Genomic DNA, 19,381 nt, shown 5'->3' with positions numbered 1-19,381 from the left:
GCGTGATATCTGAGGAACGCCTTTACAGTAGAAGCTTTGATTATGATCGATTTTAGTCATCTGTTGTTTGCCTAACATTATGTAATGATTGGTGGTTGTGATTGTGAACGTTCACATCACTATGATCACATATTAATATTATTAGATTAACAATAACATTAATCTAACAATTAGATTCATTAACAGTTAATATATCCAGTTTAAGTGTCACCTACAAAGCTTTGTTGGAGGCTTTGACCACTGGCAGCAGCCTCAGAAGAGCCTCCTCTGAAGCAGAGTATTTCTTCAGGTCAAACTCGTCCAGCTTCTCTTCTGATGTCAGTAAGATGAAGACCAGAGCCGACCACTGAGCAGGGGAGAGTTTGTTTGTGGAGAGCGTTTCTGATCTCAGGTGCTGTTGGATCTCCTCCACTAGAGAACGGTCATTCAGCTCATTCAGACAGTGGAAGAGATTGATGGTTCTCTCTGGAGAGGGATTCTCGCTGATCTTCTCCTTGATGTACTGGACCGTTTCCTGATTGGTCTGTGAGCCACTTCCTGTCTGTGTCAGCAGGTTTAGTAGGTGCTTCTGATTGGTCTTCAGTGAAAGTCCCAGGAGGAATCGGAGGAACAAGTCTAGGTGTCCATTTGGACTCTGTAAGGCCTTGTCAATAGCAATCCTGTGGACCTTTTTTGCAGATGTTTTGCTGAAAAACATCCTCCGATTCTGGAAAGTCAGTCGTGGCATGGGCATCACATTCTTCTTACTGTTGATGAGTGACATGACCACATGAAGAGCAGCCAGGAATTCCTGCATGCTCAGATGGACAAAGCTGAACATCTTGTCCGTCCCCTTCTTCCGCCCACGCTCCTCTTTAAAGATCTCTGTGAACACTCCCGACTCTGAGGCATCAGAGAAGTTAATGCCACACTTTTGTATGTCCTTCTCATAGAAGATCAGGTTGCCTTTCTCCAGCTGGTGAAAAGCCAGTTTTGCAAGTGACTTAATGTACCGATTGCTGTTTTCTGCACCATACTTCTTTTCTGTCTGATGGATCTGAAACACCAAGAACTCTGTGTACATCTCAGTCAGGGTCTTGGGCAGGTCTTCTGTCTCACCAGTTTCTAAGAGCTCCTTCAGAACTATAGCAGTGATCCAGCAGAAGACTGGGATGTGGCACATGATGTCAAGGCTTCGTGAAGTCTTGATGTGGGAGATGATTCTGCTGGCCTCCTCCTCATTTGTGCATCTGTTCCTGAAGTACTGCTCTTTGTGTGGGTCAGTGAAGCCTCTCACCTCCGTCACTCTGTCAACAAAGTCTCCAGGGATCTGATTGGCTGCTCCAGGTCGTGTGGTCATCCAGAGGCGAGCAGCGGGAAGCAGTTTCCCCTTGATGAGGGCTGTCAGCAGCACATCCACTGTGATTGGCTCTGTCACATCAATTTTTTTTTCATTGGCTTTGAAGTCTAGTTGAAGGCGGCTCTCATCCAGACCGTCCAACACAAACAGGAGTTTGAAGTTACTCTTATCATAGCTGGTGTTTCCTGACTTCTGCATTTTTGTGAAGATGTAATTAAGAGCCTCCTCGTTGATGACTTCGGTTTCGCTGATACATTCGTGAATTAGTTCTGCCAAACTAAAACTTTTTCCCTTCCATTCATTCAGCTGGCGGAAGGTGAAGGGGAATAAGAGATGGACATCTTGATTGGTTCTTTGTTTAGCCCAGTCCAGGATGAACTTGCGCACAAGGAACGTTTTGCCAATTCCTGCAATCCCGTTGGTCAGCACTGTTCTTATAGATCTTTGCTTTACAGAAGGTTTGAAGATGTCACTTGGTTCAATTGATTCCTCTGTGCTCACTGGCTTGTTTGATGCTATCTCAATTTGTCTGACCTCATGCTGCCTGTTGATGTGTATGACACGGCTGTCTGTGAAGTAGAGCTTAGTGTAGATATCATCCAGAGGTTGTTCATCCTTTTTCTCAAACCATCCTTCTTGTAGACACACAAAACTGTCCTCAAAGTTAGGTTGGAGCTTTAGTTGGTACCATGTGATGAGTTGTGGAGGCTCTGTTCTCACCAGCAGATCTGTGTAGAATAAACTAACATTAATGAAAAACTGAATCACAACTACAAGTATATACGGTTATTTTGCAGGTAGCAGCAATAAGCAGATGCTTGAGACAAAAAGTAATTTGAACCTCAGTGCTTTTTTCACCCTAAAAGTTGGTGTTTTAAAAATAACAATCGTGTTCTCACTGTCAACATTAATACAATGTTTCTTTTTAAAATAAGAAAGAAGCATCTGGCATCATTGTGAAAAGAGGCTGTTGACATGCAGCCTTAGTGGAAGACATAGGTTGTGATATCAGGCAGAACAGACTGTAGGTGTGTTTCCATCACCTGTTTTGATTGCATTGTGAAATATCACATTAGAAAAGGTTGCTCTGAGAACTAGCTGAACTATAACTGTTTGCTAAGACGTTTTAGGCAAAGTTAAGACTGAGAGGATTCTCACAATGTTTGTCAATACAGCTCCAGGAGCTGTGACATCACTCAAGTAAGTAAAAACAACAACAACAACATACAAAATCCTTCCTGATTTTAACAGCCACACTAAATGGCCAGTGAGAAAATCAACATGGCAGCCAGGGGGAGCTAGAGAACAGCTTTACCTTCAGTCTGACTGCTGGAGGAAGCTCCTCTGCTCCCTGTAGGCTCCCCGACATCACTGACATCCACTGACAGATAGACAGACAGAAACAGAGAGAGAGACAGACAGACAGACAGACAGAAACGGAGACAGACAGACAGACAGACAGACAGACAGACAGACAGACAGAAACAGAGAGAGACAGACAGACAGACAGACAGACAGACAGAAACAGAGAGAGACAGACAGACAGACAGACAGACAGACAGACAGACAGACAGACAGAAACGGAGACAGAGAGAGAAACTTTAAAAGGGCTTGAATTTCACACTAGCCAACAGCTCATATTCATCTCACAACTCTACATTTATACTGAAGGAAGTGAACATTCATCATTAGTTTTCATATACACCAAGCGCGATTACTTTGTGCAATTAATTCACACGTCAATAAAACTTTTCAAACCTATAATCAGTCAATGCAACAATGCATATTGATGTTAAAATGTTGGATCAAAGTCGATTTTTGAGAGTTTTCATTTGCAACATAAACAAAATGTAGACTAGGCAAAATAATGTGTAGGCCACAATACCATGGTGGAGTGATGACAACAGTAGATAGGCGGCTAAATAGGCTGGTTATATTTGTCTGTGCGTATTGATAACCACAGGACCTAGGACTCAGGTCACACCTACAAACTTGATTCAAATAAATCAATAATGTCTCGATTAAGGGGCGTCCGGGTAGTGTAGCGGTGAAATCCCTGCCTACCAACACGGGGGTTATACGTTTGCATCCTCGTGTTACCTCCAGCTTGGTAGGGTGTCCATACAGGCACAATTGGCTGGTGTCTGCAGGAGGGTAGTCCTGCAGTCTGGCAGCATGGTGGACTTAGCTCTCTCATTGGTGCCGACCATTTCAGTCGATGTCGGATGGAAATCCCATTCCGCTCCCTGCAAGCTCTGCATTGGCTCTGACCCGCTCTGACTGCGACTGCGACCATATTTGGATTTCCTTTCCACGCCCCCCCGTGTCGAATCTGTAGTATGTCTCTGCTGCTGTACATGTTGAATCTGTATGTCTCTGCTGCTGTACGTGTTGAATCTGTATGTCTCTGCTGCTGTACGTGTTGAATCTGTATGTCTCTGCTGCTGTACGTGTTGAATCTGTATGTCTCTGCTGCTGTACGTGTGGAATCTGTATGTCTCTGCTGCTGTACGTGTTGAATCTGTATGTCTCTGCTGCTGTACGTGTTGAATCTGTATGTCTCTGCTGCTGTACGTGTTGAATCTGTATGTCTCTGCTGCTGTACGTGTGGAATCTGTATGTCTCTGCTGCTGTACGTGTTGAATCTGTATGTCTCTGCTGCTGTACGTGTTGAATCTGTATGTCTCTGCAGCTGTACGTGTTGAATCTGTCTGTCTCTGCTGCTGTACGTGTTGAATCTGTATGTCTCTGCTGCTGTACGTGTTGAATCTGTATGTCTCTGCTGCTGTATGTGTTGAATCTGTATGTCTCTGCTGCTGTACGTGTTGAATCTGTATGTCTCTGCTGCTGTACATGTTGAATCTGTATGTCTCTGCAGCTGTACGTGTTGAATCTGTCTGTCTCTGCTGCTGTACGTGTTGAATCTGTATGTCTCTGCTGCTGTACGTGTTGAATCTGTATGTCTCTGCTGCTGTACGTGTTGAATCTGTATGTCTCTGCTGCTGTACGTGTTGAATCTGTCTGTCTCTGCTGCTGTACGTGTTGAATCTGTATGTCTCTGCTGCTGTACGTGTTGAATCTGTATGTCTCTGCTCTATGTGTTGAATCTGTATGTCTCTGCTGTACGTGTTGAATCTGTATGTCTCTGCTGCTGTACGTGTTGAATCTGTATGTCTCTGCTCTATGTGTTGAATCTGTATGCCTCTGCTGCTGTACGTGTTGAATCTGTATGTCTCTGCTGTACGTGTTGAATCTGTATGTCTCTGCTGCTGTACGTGTTGAATCTGTATGTCTCTGCTGCTGTACGTGTTGAATCTGTATGTCTCTGCTGCTGTACGTGTGGAATCTGTATGTCTCTGCTGCTGTACGTGTTGAATCTGTATGTCTCTGCTGCTGTATGTGTTGAATCTGTATGTCTCTGCTGCTGTACGTGTTGAATCTGTATGTCTCTGCTGCTGTACGTGTTGAATCTGTATGTCTCTGCTGCTGTACGTGTTGAATCTGTATGCCTCTGCTGCTGTACGTGTTGAATCTGTATGCCTCTGCTGCTGTACGTGTTGAATCTGTATGTCTCTGCTGCTGTACGTGTTGAATCTGTATGTCTCTTCTGCTGTACGTGTTGAATCTGTATGTCTCTTCTGCTGTACGTGTTGAATCTGTATGTCTCTACTGCTGTACGTGTTGAATCTGTATGTCTCTGCTGCTGTACGTGTTGAATCTGTATGTCTCTACTGCCGTACATGTTGAATCTGTAGTATGCCTCTGCTGCTGTACGTGTTGAATCTGTATGCCTCTGCTGCTGTACGTGTTGAATCTGTATGTCTCTACTGCTGTACGTGTTGAATCTGTATGTCTCTTCTGCTGTACGTGTTGAATCTGTATGTCTCTTCTGCTGTACGTGTTGAATCTGTATGTCTCTACTGCTGTACGTGTTGAATCTGTATGTCTCTACTGCTGTACGTGTTGAATCTGTATGTCTCTGCTGCTGTACGTGTTGAATCTGTATGTCTCTACTGCTGTACGTGTTGAATCTGTATGTCTCTTCTGCTGTACGTGTTGAATCTGTATGTCTCTACTGCTGTACGTGTTGAATCTGTATGTCTCTGCTGCTGTACGTGTTGAATCTGTATGTCTCTTCTGCTGTACGTGTTGAATCTGTATGTCTCTGCTGCTGTACGTGTTGAATCTGTATGTCTCTGCTGCTGTACGTGTTGAATCTGTATGTCTCTGCTGCTGTACGTGTTGAATCTGTATGTCTCTGCTGCTGTACGTGTTGAATCTGTATGTCTCTGCTGCTGTATGTGTTGAATCTGTATGTCTCTGCTGCTGTACGTGTTGAATCTGTATGTCTCTGCTGCTGTACGTGTTGAATCTGTATGTCTCTGCTGCTGTACGTGTTGAATCTGTATGTCTCTGCTGCTGTACGTGTTGAATCTGTATGTCTCTGCTGCTGTACGTGTTGAATCTGTATGTCTCTGCTGCTGTACGTGTTGAATCTGTATGTCTCTGCTGCTGTACGTGTTGAATCTGTATGTCTCTGCTGCTGTACGTGTTGAATCTGTATGTCTCTGCTGCTGTACGTGTTGAATCTGTATGTCTCTGCTGCTGTACGTGTTGAATCTGTATGTCTCTGCTGCTGTACGTGTTGAATCTGTATGTCTCTGCTGCTGTACGTGTTGAATCTGTATGTCTCTGCTGCTGTACGTGTTGAATCTGTATGTCTCTGCTGCTGTACGTGTTGAATCTGTATGTCTCTGCTGCTGTACGTGTTGAATCTGTATGTCTCTGCTGCTGTACGTGTTGAATCTGTATGTCTCTGCTGCTGTACGTGTTGAATCTGTATGTCTCTGCTGCTGTACGTGTTGAATCTGTATGTCTCTGCTGCTGTACGTGTTGAATCTGTATGTCTCTGCTGCTGTACGTGTTGAATCTGTATGTCTCTGCTGCTGTACGTGTTGAATCTGTATGTCTCTGCTGCTGTACGTGTTGAATCTGTATGTCTCTGCTGCTGTACGTGTTGAATCTGCTGAGCTCAAATGCCTGCGCCGCTGCCTTTGAAACAATAACAACAGCAGCGCTAGTCGCTAGCTCGTTGCTACACGCTGAAAACGATTGATGTGGATTATTATGCAATGAAGCAGCCTGCATGGTACGTTCGGTGGATGGCTGTAAACAGCCTTTTTCCCCTCTAGTCCACAATAGAAAGCGTCCCCAGCCAGACTCTCCCAGCTCCTTTGCTGGGAGAGTCTGGCAAGCCAGACTAGCGGGAGTGAAGCCGGATTGGGGGTATTGTCCTGGTCGCTGCACCAGCGCCTCCTCTGGTCGGTCGGGACGCCTGTTCAGAGGGAAGGGAACTGGTTGGAATAGCATGATCCTCCCACGTGCTACGTCCTACCGGTGAGGCTTCTGCTGTCAGGTGAAAAAGAAGCGGCTGGCTACAGCTCATGTCTCGGAGGAAGCATGGTGCTAGTCTAGGCTCTCCCCAGATCAGCAGAGGAGCAGCGACCAGGGCAGCAGGGGGACTAATGGCGAAGTACAATTAGGGAGGAAATAGGTGGGAAGTGGTGTTGGAGGACCAGTAGGAGGTGCTCTTCCCCTCTGGTCTGATGAATAATCTGATCTAATGAATAATCTACCCAATGCTCCAGGGCAGAGACAGGGACTCTGTCCTGAGAGTGAGCACCGTCCTTCAGATGAGATGTTAAACCGAGGTCCTGACTCTCTGTGGTCATTAAAGAGCCCATCGGCACTCTTCGCAAGAGTAGAGGTGTAACCCCGGTGCCCTGAGGGGTGTAACCCCGGTGCCCTGAGGGGTGTAACCCCGGTGCCCTGGCTAAATTCCCACACAGGCCTTCCTTCAATCATGGCCACCTAATCATCCCTCATTACTTAATTGGCACATTCAGTCCTCAATTCTCCACCGTGATGCTGATGTGTGTTGAGCGTTCTGGTGCAAACTGGCTGCTGTGCATCACCCGGGTGCTACACATCGGTGGTGGATGAGTTGAGTTCCCTCCCCCTCCCTCCCCTGATATGTGAAGCGCTTTGAGTGTCTAGAAAGGTGCTATATAAATCCAATCAATTAGTATTATTATTATTGTAAAAATATATAGCCTATATGAATGAAACATCTAATTACAGTAAACGCACGCCTTGGGACATCACTGCGTAATTGCGCAACAGCCCTCTCTCTCTTCCCTCTCTCGTTCTCCCCTCCCCCCTCTCTCCTGCTCTCTCTCGCTCTCTCACCCTCTCTCTTTTCTCTCTCTCTCTCACTGCTTCTCTGCTTGCTCTCAGCAAGAAAGAAGGTGGTGACATGATGGCGGTGACGCTGTGGCTTTTAAGGGGAGTGATCTCACCTTGTGAATCTTATGGGCATAAACACGCCTATGGAGCTTTTCGCCGAGATGACGTGAAGTGCAGTGGGCTGACACGCCCACAATTAGGGCTTTGTGCTGCGCTATTCCAGCACAAAACAGGCGCTAACGCAGAATTACCGCCGTTGGGAAGATAGGGCCCCTAGCCTCTGCTCTGGGACAGTCGTCTCTCTGAGGTCAAACTTCCCCACAGACGACTTGAAGTAGGTGTGAAAGCGGCCATGGTTTCAGCTCCTGTACCAAGCAGTGGAACTCTCCATGCTCTCTCCTCTTCTCACAAGACATCACTGCTTGATGTTGACTATATTTGTTCCTGTCGTGATGGTTTGTTTAGAACCTATTTAACCACAAAATTGCATCTTGTTTCCACCTGCGAATGATTCTGAATTGTCCTAATGTTTATTTGCGTCGCTCCTGGTGTGTAACAGCCTTAAGTGACACAAACTGTGTTCCTCTGTGCAGACCCATGTATGTGTTCCCATTTAATTAAACCTGAACCATTGACCTGCTGTCATGAAGTTTACTGTTAGGGGACTCCCTCCTCACACATCTATCTGCTGTTAGGGGACTCCCTCCTCACACATCTATCTGCTGTTAGGGGACTCCCTCCTCACACATCTATCTGCTGTTAGGGGACTCCCTCCTCACACATCTATCTGTTAGGGGACTCCCTCCTCACACATCTATCTGCTGTTAGGGGACTCCCTCCTCACACATCTATCTGCTGTTAGGGGACTCCCTCCTCACACATCTATCTGTTAGGGGACTCCCTCCTCACACATCTATCTGCTGTTAGGGGACTCCCTCCTCACACATCTATCTGTTAGGGGACTCCCTCCTCACACATCTATCTGCTGTTAGGGGACTCCCTCCTCACACATCTATCTGTTAGGGGACTCCCTCCTCACACATCTATCTGCTGTTAGGGGACTCCCTCCTCACACATCTATCTGCTGTTAGGGGACTCCCTCCTCACACATCTATCTGCTGTTAGGGGACTCCCTCCTCACACATCTATCTGCTGTTAGGGGACTCCCTCCTCACACATCTATCTGTTAGGGGACTCCCTCCTCACACATCTATCTGTTAGGGGACTCCCTCCTCACACATCTATCTGTTAGGGGACTCCCTCCTCACACATCTATCTGTTAGGGGACTCCCTCCTCACACATCTATCTGTTAGGGGACTCCCTCCTCACACATCTATCTGTTAGGGGACTCCCTCCTCACACATCTATCTGCGGTTAGGGGACTCCCTCCTCACACATCTATCTGTTAGGGGACTCCCTCCTCACACATCTATCTGCTGTTAGGGGACTCCCTCCTCACACATCTATCTGTTAGGGGACTCCCTCCTCACACATCTATCTGCTGTTAGGGGACTCCCTCCTCACACATCTATCTGTTAGGGGACTCCCTCCTCACACATCTATCTGTTAGGGGACTCCCTCCTCACACATCTATCTGCTGTTAGGGGACTCCCTCCTCACACATCTATCTGTTAGGGGACTCCCTCCTCACACATCTATCTGCTGTTAGGGGACTCCCTCCTCACGCATCTATCTGCTGTTAGGGGACTCCCTCCTCACACATCTATCTGCTGTTAGGGGACTCCCTCCTCACACATCTATCTGCTGTTAGGGGACTCCCTCCTCACACATCTATCTGTTAGGGGACTCCCTCCTCACACATCTATCTGTTAGGGGACTCCATCCTCACACATCTACCTGCTGTTAGGGGACTCCCTCCTCACACATCTATCTGCTGTTAGGGGACTCCCTCCTCACACATCTATCTGCTGTTAGGGGACTCCCTCCTCACACATCTATCTGCTGTTAGGGGACTCCCTCCTCACACATCTATCTGTTAGGGGACTCCATCCTCACACATCTATCTGTTAGGGGACTCCATCCTCACACATCTATCTGCTGTTAGGGGACTCCCTCCTCACACATCTATCTGCTGTTAGGGGACTCCCTCCTCACACATCTATCTGTTAGGGGACTCCCTCCTCACACATCTATCTGTTAGGGGACTCCCTCCTCACACATCTATCTGTTAGGGGACTCCCTCCTCACACATCTATCTGTTAGGGGACTCCATCCTCACACATCTATCTGTTAGGGGACTCCATCCTCACACATCTATCTGTTAGGGGACTCCCTCCTCACACATCTTTCTGCTGTTAGGGGACTCCATCCTCACACATCTATCTGTTAGGGGACTCCATCCTCACACATCTATCTGTTAGGGGACTCCCTCCTCACACATCTTTCTGCTGTTAGGGGACTCCCTCCTCACACATCTATCTGTTAGGGGGCTCCCTCCTCACACATCTATCTGTTAGGGGACTCCATCCTCACACATCTATCTGCTGTTAGGGGACTCCCTCCTCACACATCTATCTGCTGTTAGGGGACTCCCTCCTCACACATCTATCTGCTGTTAGGGGACTCCCTCCCCACACATCTATCTGCTGTTAGGGGACTCCCTCCTCACACATCTATCTGCTGTTAGGGGACTCCCTCCTCACACATCTATCTGTTAGGGGACTCCCTCCTCACACATCTATCTGTTAGGGGACTCCCTCCTCACACATCTATCTGCTGTTAGGGGACTCCCTCCTCACACAACTATCTGTTAGGGGACTCCCTCCTCACACATCTATATGTTAGGGACTCCCTCCTCACACATCTATGTGTTAGGGGACTCCCTCCTCACACATCTATCTGCTGTTAGGGGACTCCCTCCTCACACATCTATCTGTTAGGGGACTCCCTCCTCACACATCTATATGTTAGGGGACTCCCTCCTCACACATCTATCTGCTGTTAGGGGACTCCCTCCTCACACATCTATCTGTTAGGGGACTCCCTCCCCACACATATATCTGCTGTTAGGGGACTCCCTCCTCACACATCTATCTGCTGTTAGGGGACTCCCTCCTCACACATCTATCTGCTGTTAGGGGACTCCCTCCTCACACATCTATCTGTTAGGGGACTCCCTCCTCACACATCTATCTGTTAGGGGACTCCCTCCTCACACATCTATCTGCTGTTAGGGGACTCCCTCCTCACACATCTATCTGTTAGGGGACTCCCTCCTCACACATCTATCTGTTAGGGGACTCCCTCCTCACACATCTATCTGTTAGGGGACTCCCTCCTCACACATTTATCTGTTAGGGGACTCCCTCCTCACACATCTATCTGTTAGGGGACTCCCTCCTCACACATCTAGCTGCTGTTAGGGGACTCCCTCCTCACACATCTATCTGTTAGGGGACTCCCTCCTCACACATCTATCTGCTGTTAGGGGACTCCCTCCTCACACATCTATCTGCTGTTAGGGGACTCCCTCCTCACACATCTATCTGCTGTTAGGGGACTCCCTCCTCACACATCTATCTGTTAGGGGACTCCCTCCTCACACATCTATCTGCTGTTAGGGGACTCCCTCCTCACACATCTATCTGCTGTTAGGGGACTCCCTCCTCACACATCTATCTGCTGTTAGGGGACTCCCTCCTCACACATCTATCTGCTGTTAGGGGACCCCCTCCTCACACATCTATCTGTTAGGGGACTCCCTCCTCACATATCTATCTGCTGTTAGGGGACTCCCTCCTCACACATCTATCTGCTGTTAACACGTTAATTGCCAACGACGAGTGTAGTCGTCAAACACAATCCAGCTGTTCACTGCCAGCGACGACTTGACTCGTCAAAAAATTTTTTTTTTTTTTTTGACCGTGGGATGTGCATCTAACCCTTTTAAATCTCTTATATAATTATTGGAGCCACCGAACGTTTACAACCCATTCCACCGACCCACTAAGTGGCAACAGTGGTCTCCTGACTAGAGTAAGGCAAGCATTTTTTTAACTTGTCACGCCATTCTCACCCCAGCCATTCTCATGAAAATGGATGGGGGAAAACGCTCTCGTTTTCGCGCTGATTGCTGGCGATGCGGGATTGCAAATTTACATAATACATTACAGGTGGAACACACTTTGAAACACGCAGCATAAATATGACCAGAATCGCAAAAGCTTCTCTCAACCAAAACTCCAAGAAGCGAGCGAGTCCATGCCGACTTCCTCAAACAGCGGCCGTGCAGACAGGCACAGGACAGCAGCTTCTTGGCTGCAGCGGCCGTCACAGTCTCAGTGCTTTGAACGCCCACGGAGGGAGGAGTTGAAGCAACTCTCCCTCTCGCTCTCTCCCTCTCTCTCTCTCTCTCTCTCGCTCTCTCTCTCTCCCTCCCTCCCTCTCTCTCTCTCTCTCTCTCTCTCTCCCTCTCCCCCTCTCACTAGGATTAAACCTAGTGCGTCTCCCTCCCGAGAGGGAGGGAGAGAGAGAGAGAGGGAGGGAGAGCGAGAGGGAGGGAGAGAGAGAGAGAGAGAGAGGGAGGGGGAGGGAGAGAGAGAGAGAGAGAGAGCCAAAAATGAATGGTTAAAGTGACAGTTCTATCGAATTTCACAAAAAGCCGTTTATCTCTGAATATTTTTTCTGACGCTAAAACCATGCTGTATTCAACTGCTAATGCTTACATAACTACTAACTCTACAAACTAACTCTTTTAGACAGAGAAAGTACACATTCTATTAGTACTTTTGAGATATTGTATGTTCACAAACTCCAAGCAGAAAATAATCCTCGGCTCTTGTAAAATGAGCCACAATCCTCAAAAAACGGCTTGGCAGAAGCTACCTACAGCAAGAAAAAAACGGCTGGCAGTCAATGTGTTAAGGGACTCCCTCCTCACACATCTATCTGATGTTAGGGGACTCCCTCCTCACACATCTATCTGTTAGGGGACTCCCTCCTCACACATCTATCTGTTAGGGGACTCCCTCCTCACACATCTATCTGTTAGGGGACTCCCTCCTCACATATCTATCTGCTGTTAGGGGACTCCCTCCTCACACATCTATCTGTTAGGGGACTCCCTCCTCACATATCTATCTGCTGTTAGGGGACTCCCTCCTCACACATCTATCTGATGTTAAGGGACTCCCTCCTCACACATCTATCTGCTGTTAGGGGACTCCCTCCTCACACATCTATCTGATGTTAAGGGACTCCCTCCTCACACATCTATCTGCTGTCAAGGGACTCCCTCCTCACACATCTATCTGCTGTTAAGGGACTCCCTCCTCACACATCTATCTGCTGTTAGGGGACCCCCTCCTCACACAACTATCTGTTAGGGGACTCCCTCCTCACATATCTATCTGCTGTTAGGGGACTCCCTCCTCACACATCTATCTGCTGTTAAGGGACTCCCTCCTCACACATCTATCTGCTGTTAGGGGACTCCCTCCTCACACATCTATCTGCTGTTAGGGGACTCCCTCCTCACACATCTATCTGTTAGGGGACTCCCTCCTCACACATCTATCTGTTAGGGGACTCCCTCCTCACACATCTATCTGTTAGGGGACTCCCTCCTCACACATCTATCTGTTAGGGGACTACCTCCTCACACATCTATCTGCTGTTAGGGGACTCCCTCTTCACACATCTATCTGTTAGGGGACTCCCTCCTCACACATATATCTGCTGTTAGGGGACTCCCTCCTCACACATCTATCTGCTGTTAGGGGACTCCCTCCTCACACATATATCTGCTGTTAGGGGACTCCCTCCTCACACATCTATATGTTAGGGGACTCCCTCCTCACACATCTATCTGCTGTTAGGGGACTCCCTCCTCACACATCTATCTGCTGTTAGGGGACTCCCTCCTCACACATCTACCTGCTGTTAGGGGACTCCCTCCTCACACATCTATCTGCTGTTAGGGGACTCCCTCCTCACACATCTATATGTTAGGGGACTCCCTCCTCACACATCTATCTGTTAGGGAACTCCCTCCTCACACATCTATCTGCTGTTAGGGGACTCCCTCCTCACATATCTATCTGCTGTTAGGGGACTCCCTCGTCACACATCTATCTGTTAGGGGACTCCCTCCTCACACATCTATCTGCTGTTATAGGGGACTCCCTCCTCACACATCTATCTGCTGTTATAGGGGACTCCCTCCTCACACATCTATCTGTTAGGGGACTCCCTCCTCACACATCTATCTGCTGTTATAGGGGACTCCCTCCTCACACATCTATCTGCTGTTATAGGGGACTCCCTCCTCACACATCTATCTGTTAGGGGACTCCCTCCTCACACATCTATCTGTTAGGGGACTCCCTCCTCACACATATATCTTCTTCTTTCTTTTTTTCTTCTTTTTTTTACCTTTATTTATACAAGTGGAGTTTCACTGAGAGCAATACTCTCTTTTTCAGGAGTGCCCTGTTCACATTCATACCTGGAAGCTGACCAGTACAACCACAGTCTGATCTGCTGGCCACTGAGCAGCTCCACTGGAGCGGTTGGGGATAAGGGCCTTGCTCAAGGGCACCTCAGTGGTGGTAATGAGGGAGGGGCAAGCGCTGCCTTTTCACTTTCCCCACCCAGATTTATCCTGCCGGTCCCGGGGATTGAACCGACGACCTTCCGGTCACAAGCTCGCTTCTCTAACCATTGGGCCACCACTGCCACACCATCTGCAGTGGACTCCCTCCTCACACAGCTATCTGTTAGGGGACTCCCTCCTCACACATCTATCTGCTGTTAGAGGACTCCCTCCTCACACATCTATCTGTTAGGGGACTCCCTCCTCACACATCTACAGTATCTGCTGTTAGGGAACTCCCTCCTCACACATCTATCTGCTGTTAGGGGACTCCCTCCTCACACATCTATCTGTTAGGGGACTCCCTCCTCACACATCTATCTGTTAGGGGACTCCCTCCTCACACATCTATCTACTGTTAGGGGACTCCCTCCTCACACATCTATCTGTTAGGGGACTCCCTCCTCACACATCTATCTGTTAGGGGACTCCCTCCTCACACATCTATCTGCTGTTAGGGGACTCCCTCCTCACACATCTATCTGCTGTTAGGGGACTCCCTCCTCACACATCTATCTGCTGTTAGGGGACTCCCTCCTCACACATCTATCTGTTAGGGGACTCCCTCCTCACACATCTATCTACTGTTAGGGGACTCCCTCCTCACACATCTATCTGTTAGGGGACTCCCTCCTCACACATCTATCTGTTAGGGGACTCCCTCCTCACACATCTATCTGCTGTTAGGGGACTCCCTCCTCACACATCTACAGTATCTGCTGTTAGGGGACTCCCTCCTCACACATCTATCTGCTGTTAGGGGACTCCCTCCTCACACATCTACAGTATCTGCTGTTAGGGGACTCCCTCCTCACACATCTATCTGCTCTTAGGGCACTCCCTCCTCACACATCTATCTGCAAGCAAGATAGCCTAACAGTTCATGCTATTGTTCCTATAAAGTGCTGTATTATACTTAATTTTAATTTATACTTAATTTATGAGACACGTGACGAAACATTCTGTTTGTCACCTGTCCGCACTTTTCTCTTCCTATGACTTACCTTCTGACAAACTCTGCACTAGATCATTCTTCTTCATCACCCTCAAAACTCTCTTGGTCACCTCCAGAGAGTTTTCAGGGTAGGTCTGGACCATCTCATCCACTGTGTCCAGCCTGTCTGCATTACACAGTCGGCTCTTTGGGATGACTGGGAAGCCTTCCACGATGTCAGCCTGCTGCAGGAGCCACTTGAACTTCTTGAACTCTTCATCGTCCAAACCCTCCAATTCTTTTAGCAGCAGCAGCTTGTTAGATGCCATCCTTGTTGCTTCCTGTAAATCAGAGGTTATTTTCAACTCAATTATGTCATTTCTGCACTGTGATGATTAAAAATGCATCTCAGCTCATGGGTGTCCTGGTGGCTTTTTGGCTCATGACCACTCAAAACTGAAGACTCAGGTCATGTGACCTTCATCACAGGACAAGATTAAATGTGACAAATTTGCATAAGATACTAGTTTATTTCCCTACATGTATTCCAAAAATCATCTCATGACCCCCCCCCCCCTCCACAAATATTTTATTTTTTATACATTTTTAACCTTATTTAACTTTTATTTATACAAGGAAGGCCCTTAAAAGCAAGCTCTCACAGGACGCCCTGTTACAGTGCATTTAGACATTTCAACTACAACACATACAAAATACAAAATTACAGTACAAATAGATAACAAGATAAAAACATGAAGAAAAACAAGAGCAAGCCTTATGTAACATATCTTCAAGTACTCTGAACGACTCTATAGAAACACATCGCTCCAGTTTTAGAGAGTCTGTGAGCCTGTTCCATTAATCAGGAGCGTAAAAGGAAAAAGCAGTCTTTCCTGATTCACTTTTCACACGTGGAATAAACAATCTGATGTGTGACTGCGAGCGTGTCTGATAACTTCAACCATTAACCCTTTCCCCGGTCATTGACGTGATATCACTTCAATCTCTGTTTTCACCATCATGTGATAGAGTTGCCCAGAAACAACGGTAATTGTCCACCAAAACCAGCAAGCAGAGAAAAGCAACAATCTGGTTTCAGGAAAAAGCTCCATAAAAAACAGCTCCAGCCTGGTTTTCTTTCACCAGATGCTGGTAAAACGCACACAATCACTTCTCCTGTCATTAGGTTAGTAATATGGTTTGTGAGCCCTCACACACATCTCAGCCATCAGATATGCTCTCAGACCTCCACACATCGAGCACCAGAAGCACCTGCCCCCCGTGCAAGATGAGAGTGTGATCTGCACGTCCCCTCTGTGATGGGGTGAATCGCTCCCTCGCTCCGCTGGTACAAGACCCTAACCCTAATTTTCTCTGCTTTCTGGGGACAGACGGGCGTTTTGGGTGAAAACGACTGACATTCATCATGTCGATAACTAAAGAACGCATGAAGGTAGAATCATGAAATCATTTCTATGAGAGTAGAGGAGGATCCTGCCAAGGTCCCTGCTTAGCGTCGCGGTCACAAAATGCAATTCTTGTGAAAACTGTGACACCGTGACACTTCACCTGATTCCTGAATTCCTGATTCCTGAATTCCACTTCACACTTCACCTACTTCACTACAAGGCAGACTAACGAGGGAACATTGGCAACAGGTGGGGGGAGAAGGCAGACTAACGAGGGAACATGGGCAACAGGTGGGGGGAAAAGGCAGACTAACAAGGGAACGTTGGCAACAGGTGGGGGGAAATTGCAGACTAACGAGGGAACATAGGCAACAGGTGGGGGGAAAGGCAGACTAACGAGGGAACATGGGCAACAGGTGGGGGGAAAAGGCAGACTAACGAGGGAACATAGGCAACAGGTGGGGGGAAAAGGCAGACTAACGAGGGAACATGGGCAACAGGTGGGGGGAAAAGGCAGACTAATGAGGGAACATAGGCAACAGGTGGGGGGAGAAGGCAGACTAACGAGGGAACATGGGCAACAGGTGGGGGGAAAAGGCACACTAACAAGGGAACGTTGGCAACAGGTGGGGGGAAATTGCAGACTAACGAGGGAACATAGGCAACAGGTGGGGGGAAAGGCAGACTAACGAGGGAACATGGGCAACAGGTGGGGGGAAAAGGCAGACTAACGAGGGAACATAGGCAACAGGTGGGGGGAAAAGGCAGACTAATGAGGGAACATGGGCAACAGGTGGGGGGAAAAGGCAGACTAATGAGGGAACATAGGCAACAGGTGGGAGGAAAAGGCAGACTAACGAGGGAACATAGGCAACAGGTGGGGGGAAAGGCAGACTAATGAGGGAACATATGCAACAGGTGGGGGGAAAAGGCAGACTAACGAGGGAACATGGGCAACAGGTGGGGGGAAAAGGCAGACTAACGAGGGAACATAGGCAACAGGTGGGGGGAAAAGGCAGACTAATGAGGGAACATAGGCAACAGGTGGGGGGAAAGGCAGACTAACGAGGGAACATGGGCAACAGGTGGGGGGAAAAGGCAGACTAACGAGGGAACATAGGCAACAGGTGGGGGGAAAAGGCAGACTAATGAGGGAACATAGGCAACAGGTGGGGGGAAAAGGCAGACTAACGAGGGAACATAGGCAACAGGTGGGGGGAAAAGGCAGACTAATGAGGGAACATGGGCAACAGGTGGGGGGAAAAGGCAGACTAATGAGGGAACATAGGCAACAGGTGGGGGGAAAAGGCAGACTAATGAGGGAACATGGGCAACAGGTGGGAGGAAAAGGCAGACTAATGAGGGAACATATGCAACAGGTGGGGGGAAAAGGCAGACTAACGAGGGAACATGGGCAACAGGTGGGGGGAAAAGGCAGACTAACGAGGGAACATAGGCAACAGGTGGGGGGAAAAGGCAGACTAATGAGGGAACATAGGCAACAGGTGGGGGGAAAGGCAGACTAACGAGGGAACATGGGCAACAGGTGGGGGGAAAAGGCAGACTAACGAGGGAACATAGGCAACAGGTGGGGGGAAAAGGCAGACTAATGAGGGAACATAGGCAACAGGTGGGGGGAAAAGGCAGACTAACGAGGTAACATAGGCAACAGGTGGGGGGAAAAGGCAGACTAATGAGGGAACATGGGCAACAGGTGGGGGGAAAAGGCAGACTAACGAGGGAACATAGGCAACAGGTGGGGGGAAAAGGCAGACTAATGAGGGAACATGGGCAACAGGTGGGGGGAAAAGGCAGACTAACGAGGGAGCATAGGCAACAGGTGGGGGGAAAAGGCAGACTAATGAGGGAACATGGGCAACAGGTGGGGGAAAGGCAGACTAACGAGGGAACATAGGCAACAGGTGGGGGAAAAGGCAGACTAACGAGGGAACATAGGCAACAGGTGGGGGAAAAGGCAGACTAACGAGGGAACATAGGCAACAGGTGGGGGGAAAAGGCAGACTAATGAGGGAACATGGGCAACAGGTGGGGGGAAAAGGCAGACTAATGAGGGAACATAGGCAACAGGTGGGGGGAAAAGGCAGACTAATGAGGGAACATGGGCAACAGGTGGGGGGAAAAGGCAGACTAACGAGGGAACATAGGCAACAGGTGGGGGGAAAAGGCAGACTAATGAGGGAACATGGGCAACAGGTGGGGGAAAGGCAGACTAACGAGGGAACATAGGCAACAGGTGGGGGAAAAGGCAGACTAACGAGGGAACATAGGCAACAGGTGGGGGGAAAAGGCAGACTAATGAGGGAACATAGGCAACAGGTGGGGGGAAAAGGCAGACTAACGAGGGAACATGGGCAACAGGTGGGGGGGAAAGGCAGACTAACGAGGGAACATAGGCAACAGGTGGGGGGAAAAGGCAGACTAACGAGTAGGGGTGGGGGAAAAAATCGATACACCACAGTATCGCGATATTTTGCCTGACGATATTGTATCGATATTTGGACGCCAAGTATCGATATTGCAAAAAAAAAAAAAAAAAAAAAAAATTTTTTTTTTTTTTTTTTTTTTTTGCAGGCCATGCCAGGCCACCGGGCTACTATAAACTTTAGTTCCAAGGCCAGCAGTAAACAAACGGTAGCATATTTTCATTTTGTTTTAACAGTAACAGTTTTGTCATAGCAGTAATTTACAAATTCCCCAGTTACTGAATGGGCTGCACAAGGTGTTTTGTGTAAGTGAAGTGAAGTTGCAAAAACTACATAAGTACAGTAGTCCACACACACATCCAGTTAAGGTGGACTATAAGTAGACTGTAACAAAC

At 48.1% G+C, this 19,381-nt stretch overlaps 1 protein-coding gene across 2 annotated transcripts in view; it reads right to left on the bottom strand.

Moving 5' to 3' along the window:
* Positions 1-19,381, bottom strand: part of LOC310788759 (NLR family CARD domain-containing protein 3-like) — a 275,717-nt gene that overhangs the window by 48,349 nt on the left and 207,987 nt on the right. The window contains exons 1-3 of one of the 2 annotated variants that reach the window (XM_083650325.1): positions 15,204-15,315; positions 2,655-2,720; positions 216-2,067 (exon numbers count right to left, since the gene is read on the bottom strand). The exons of the other annotated variant lie outside the window; for it this stretch is intronic. Of the exons in view, the coding sequence (XP_083506451.1) occupies positions 216-2,067; positions 2,655-2,720; positions 15,204-15,297 (2,012 nt within the window). The 5' untranslated portion in view covers positions 15,298-15,315. Of the gene's footprint in view, positions 1-215; positions 2,068-2,654; positions 2,721-15,203; positions 15,316-19,381 lie in introns of those variants that run through there. 2 annotated transcript variants of the gene reach the window in all.

This window comes from Poromitra crassiceps, assembly GCF_964638095.1.
Source record: "Poromitra crassiceps genome assembly, chromosome: 14".
Classification (NCBI taxonomy): domain Eukaryota; kingdom Metazoa; phylum Chordata; class Actinopteri; order Beryciformes; family Melamphaidae; genus Poromitra; species Poromitra crassiceps.
Note: the sequence above shows the minus strand (reverse complement) of the source record. Positions and strands in the feature narration are given on the sequence as shown.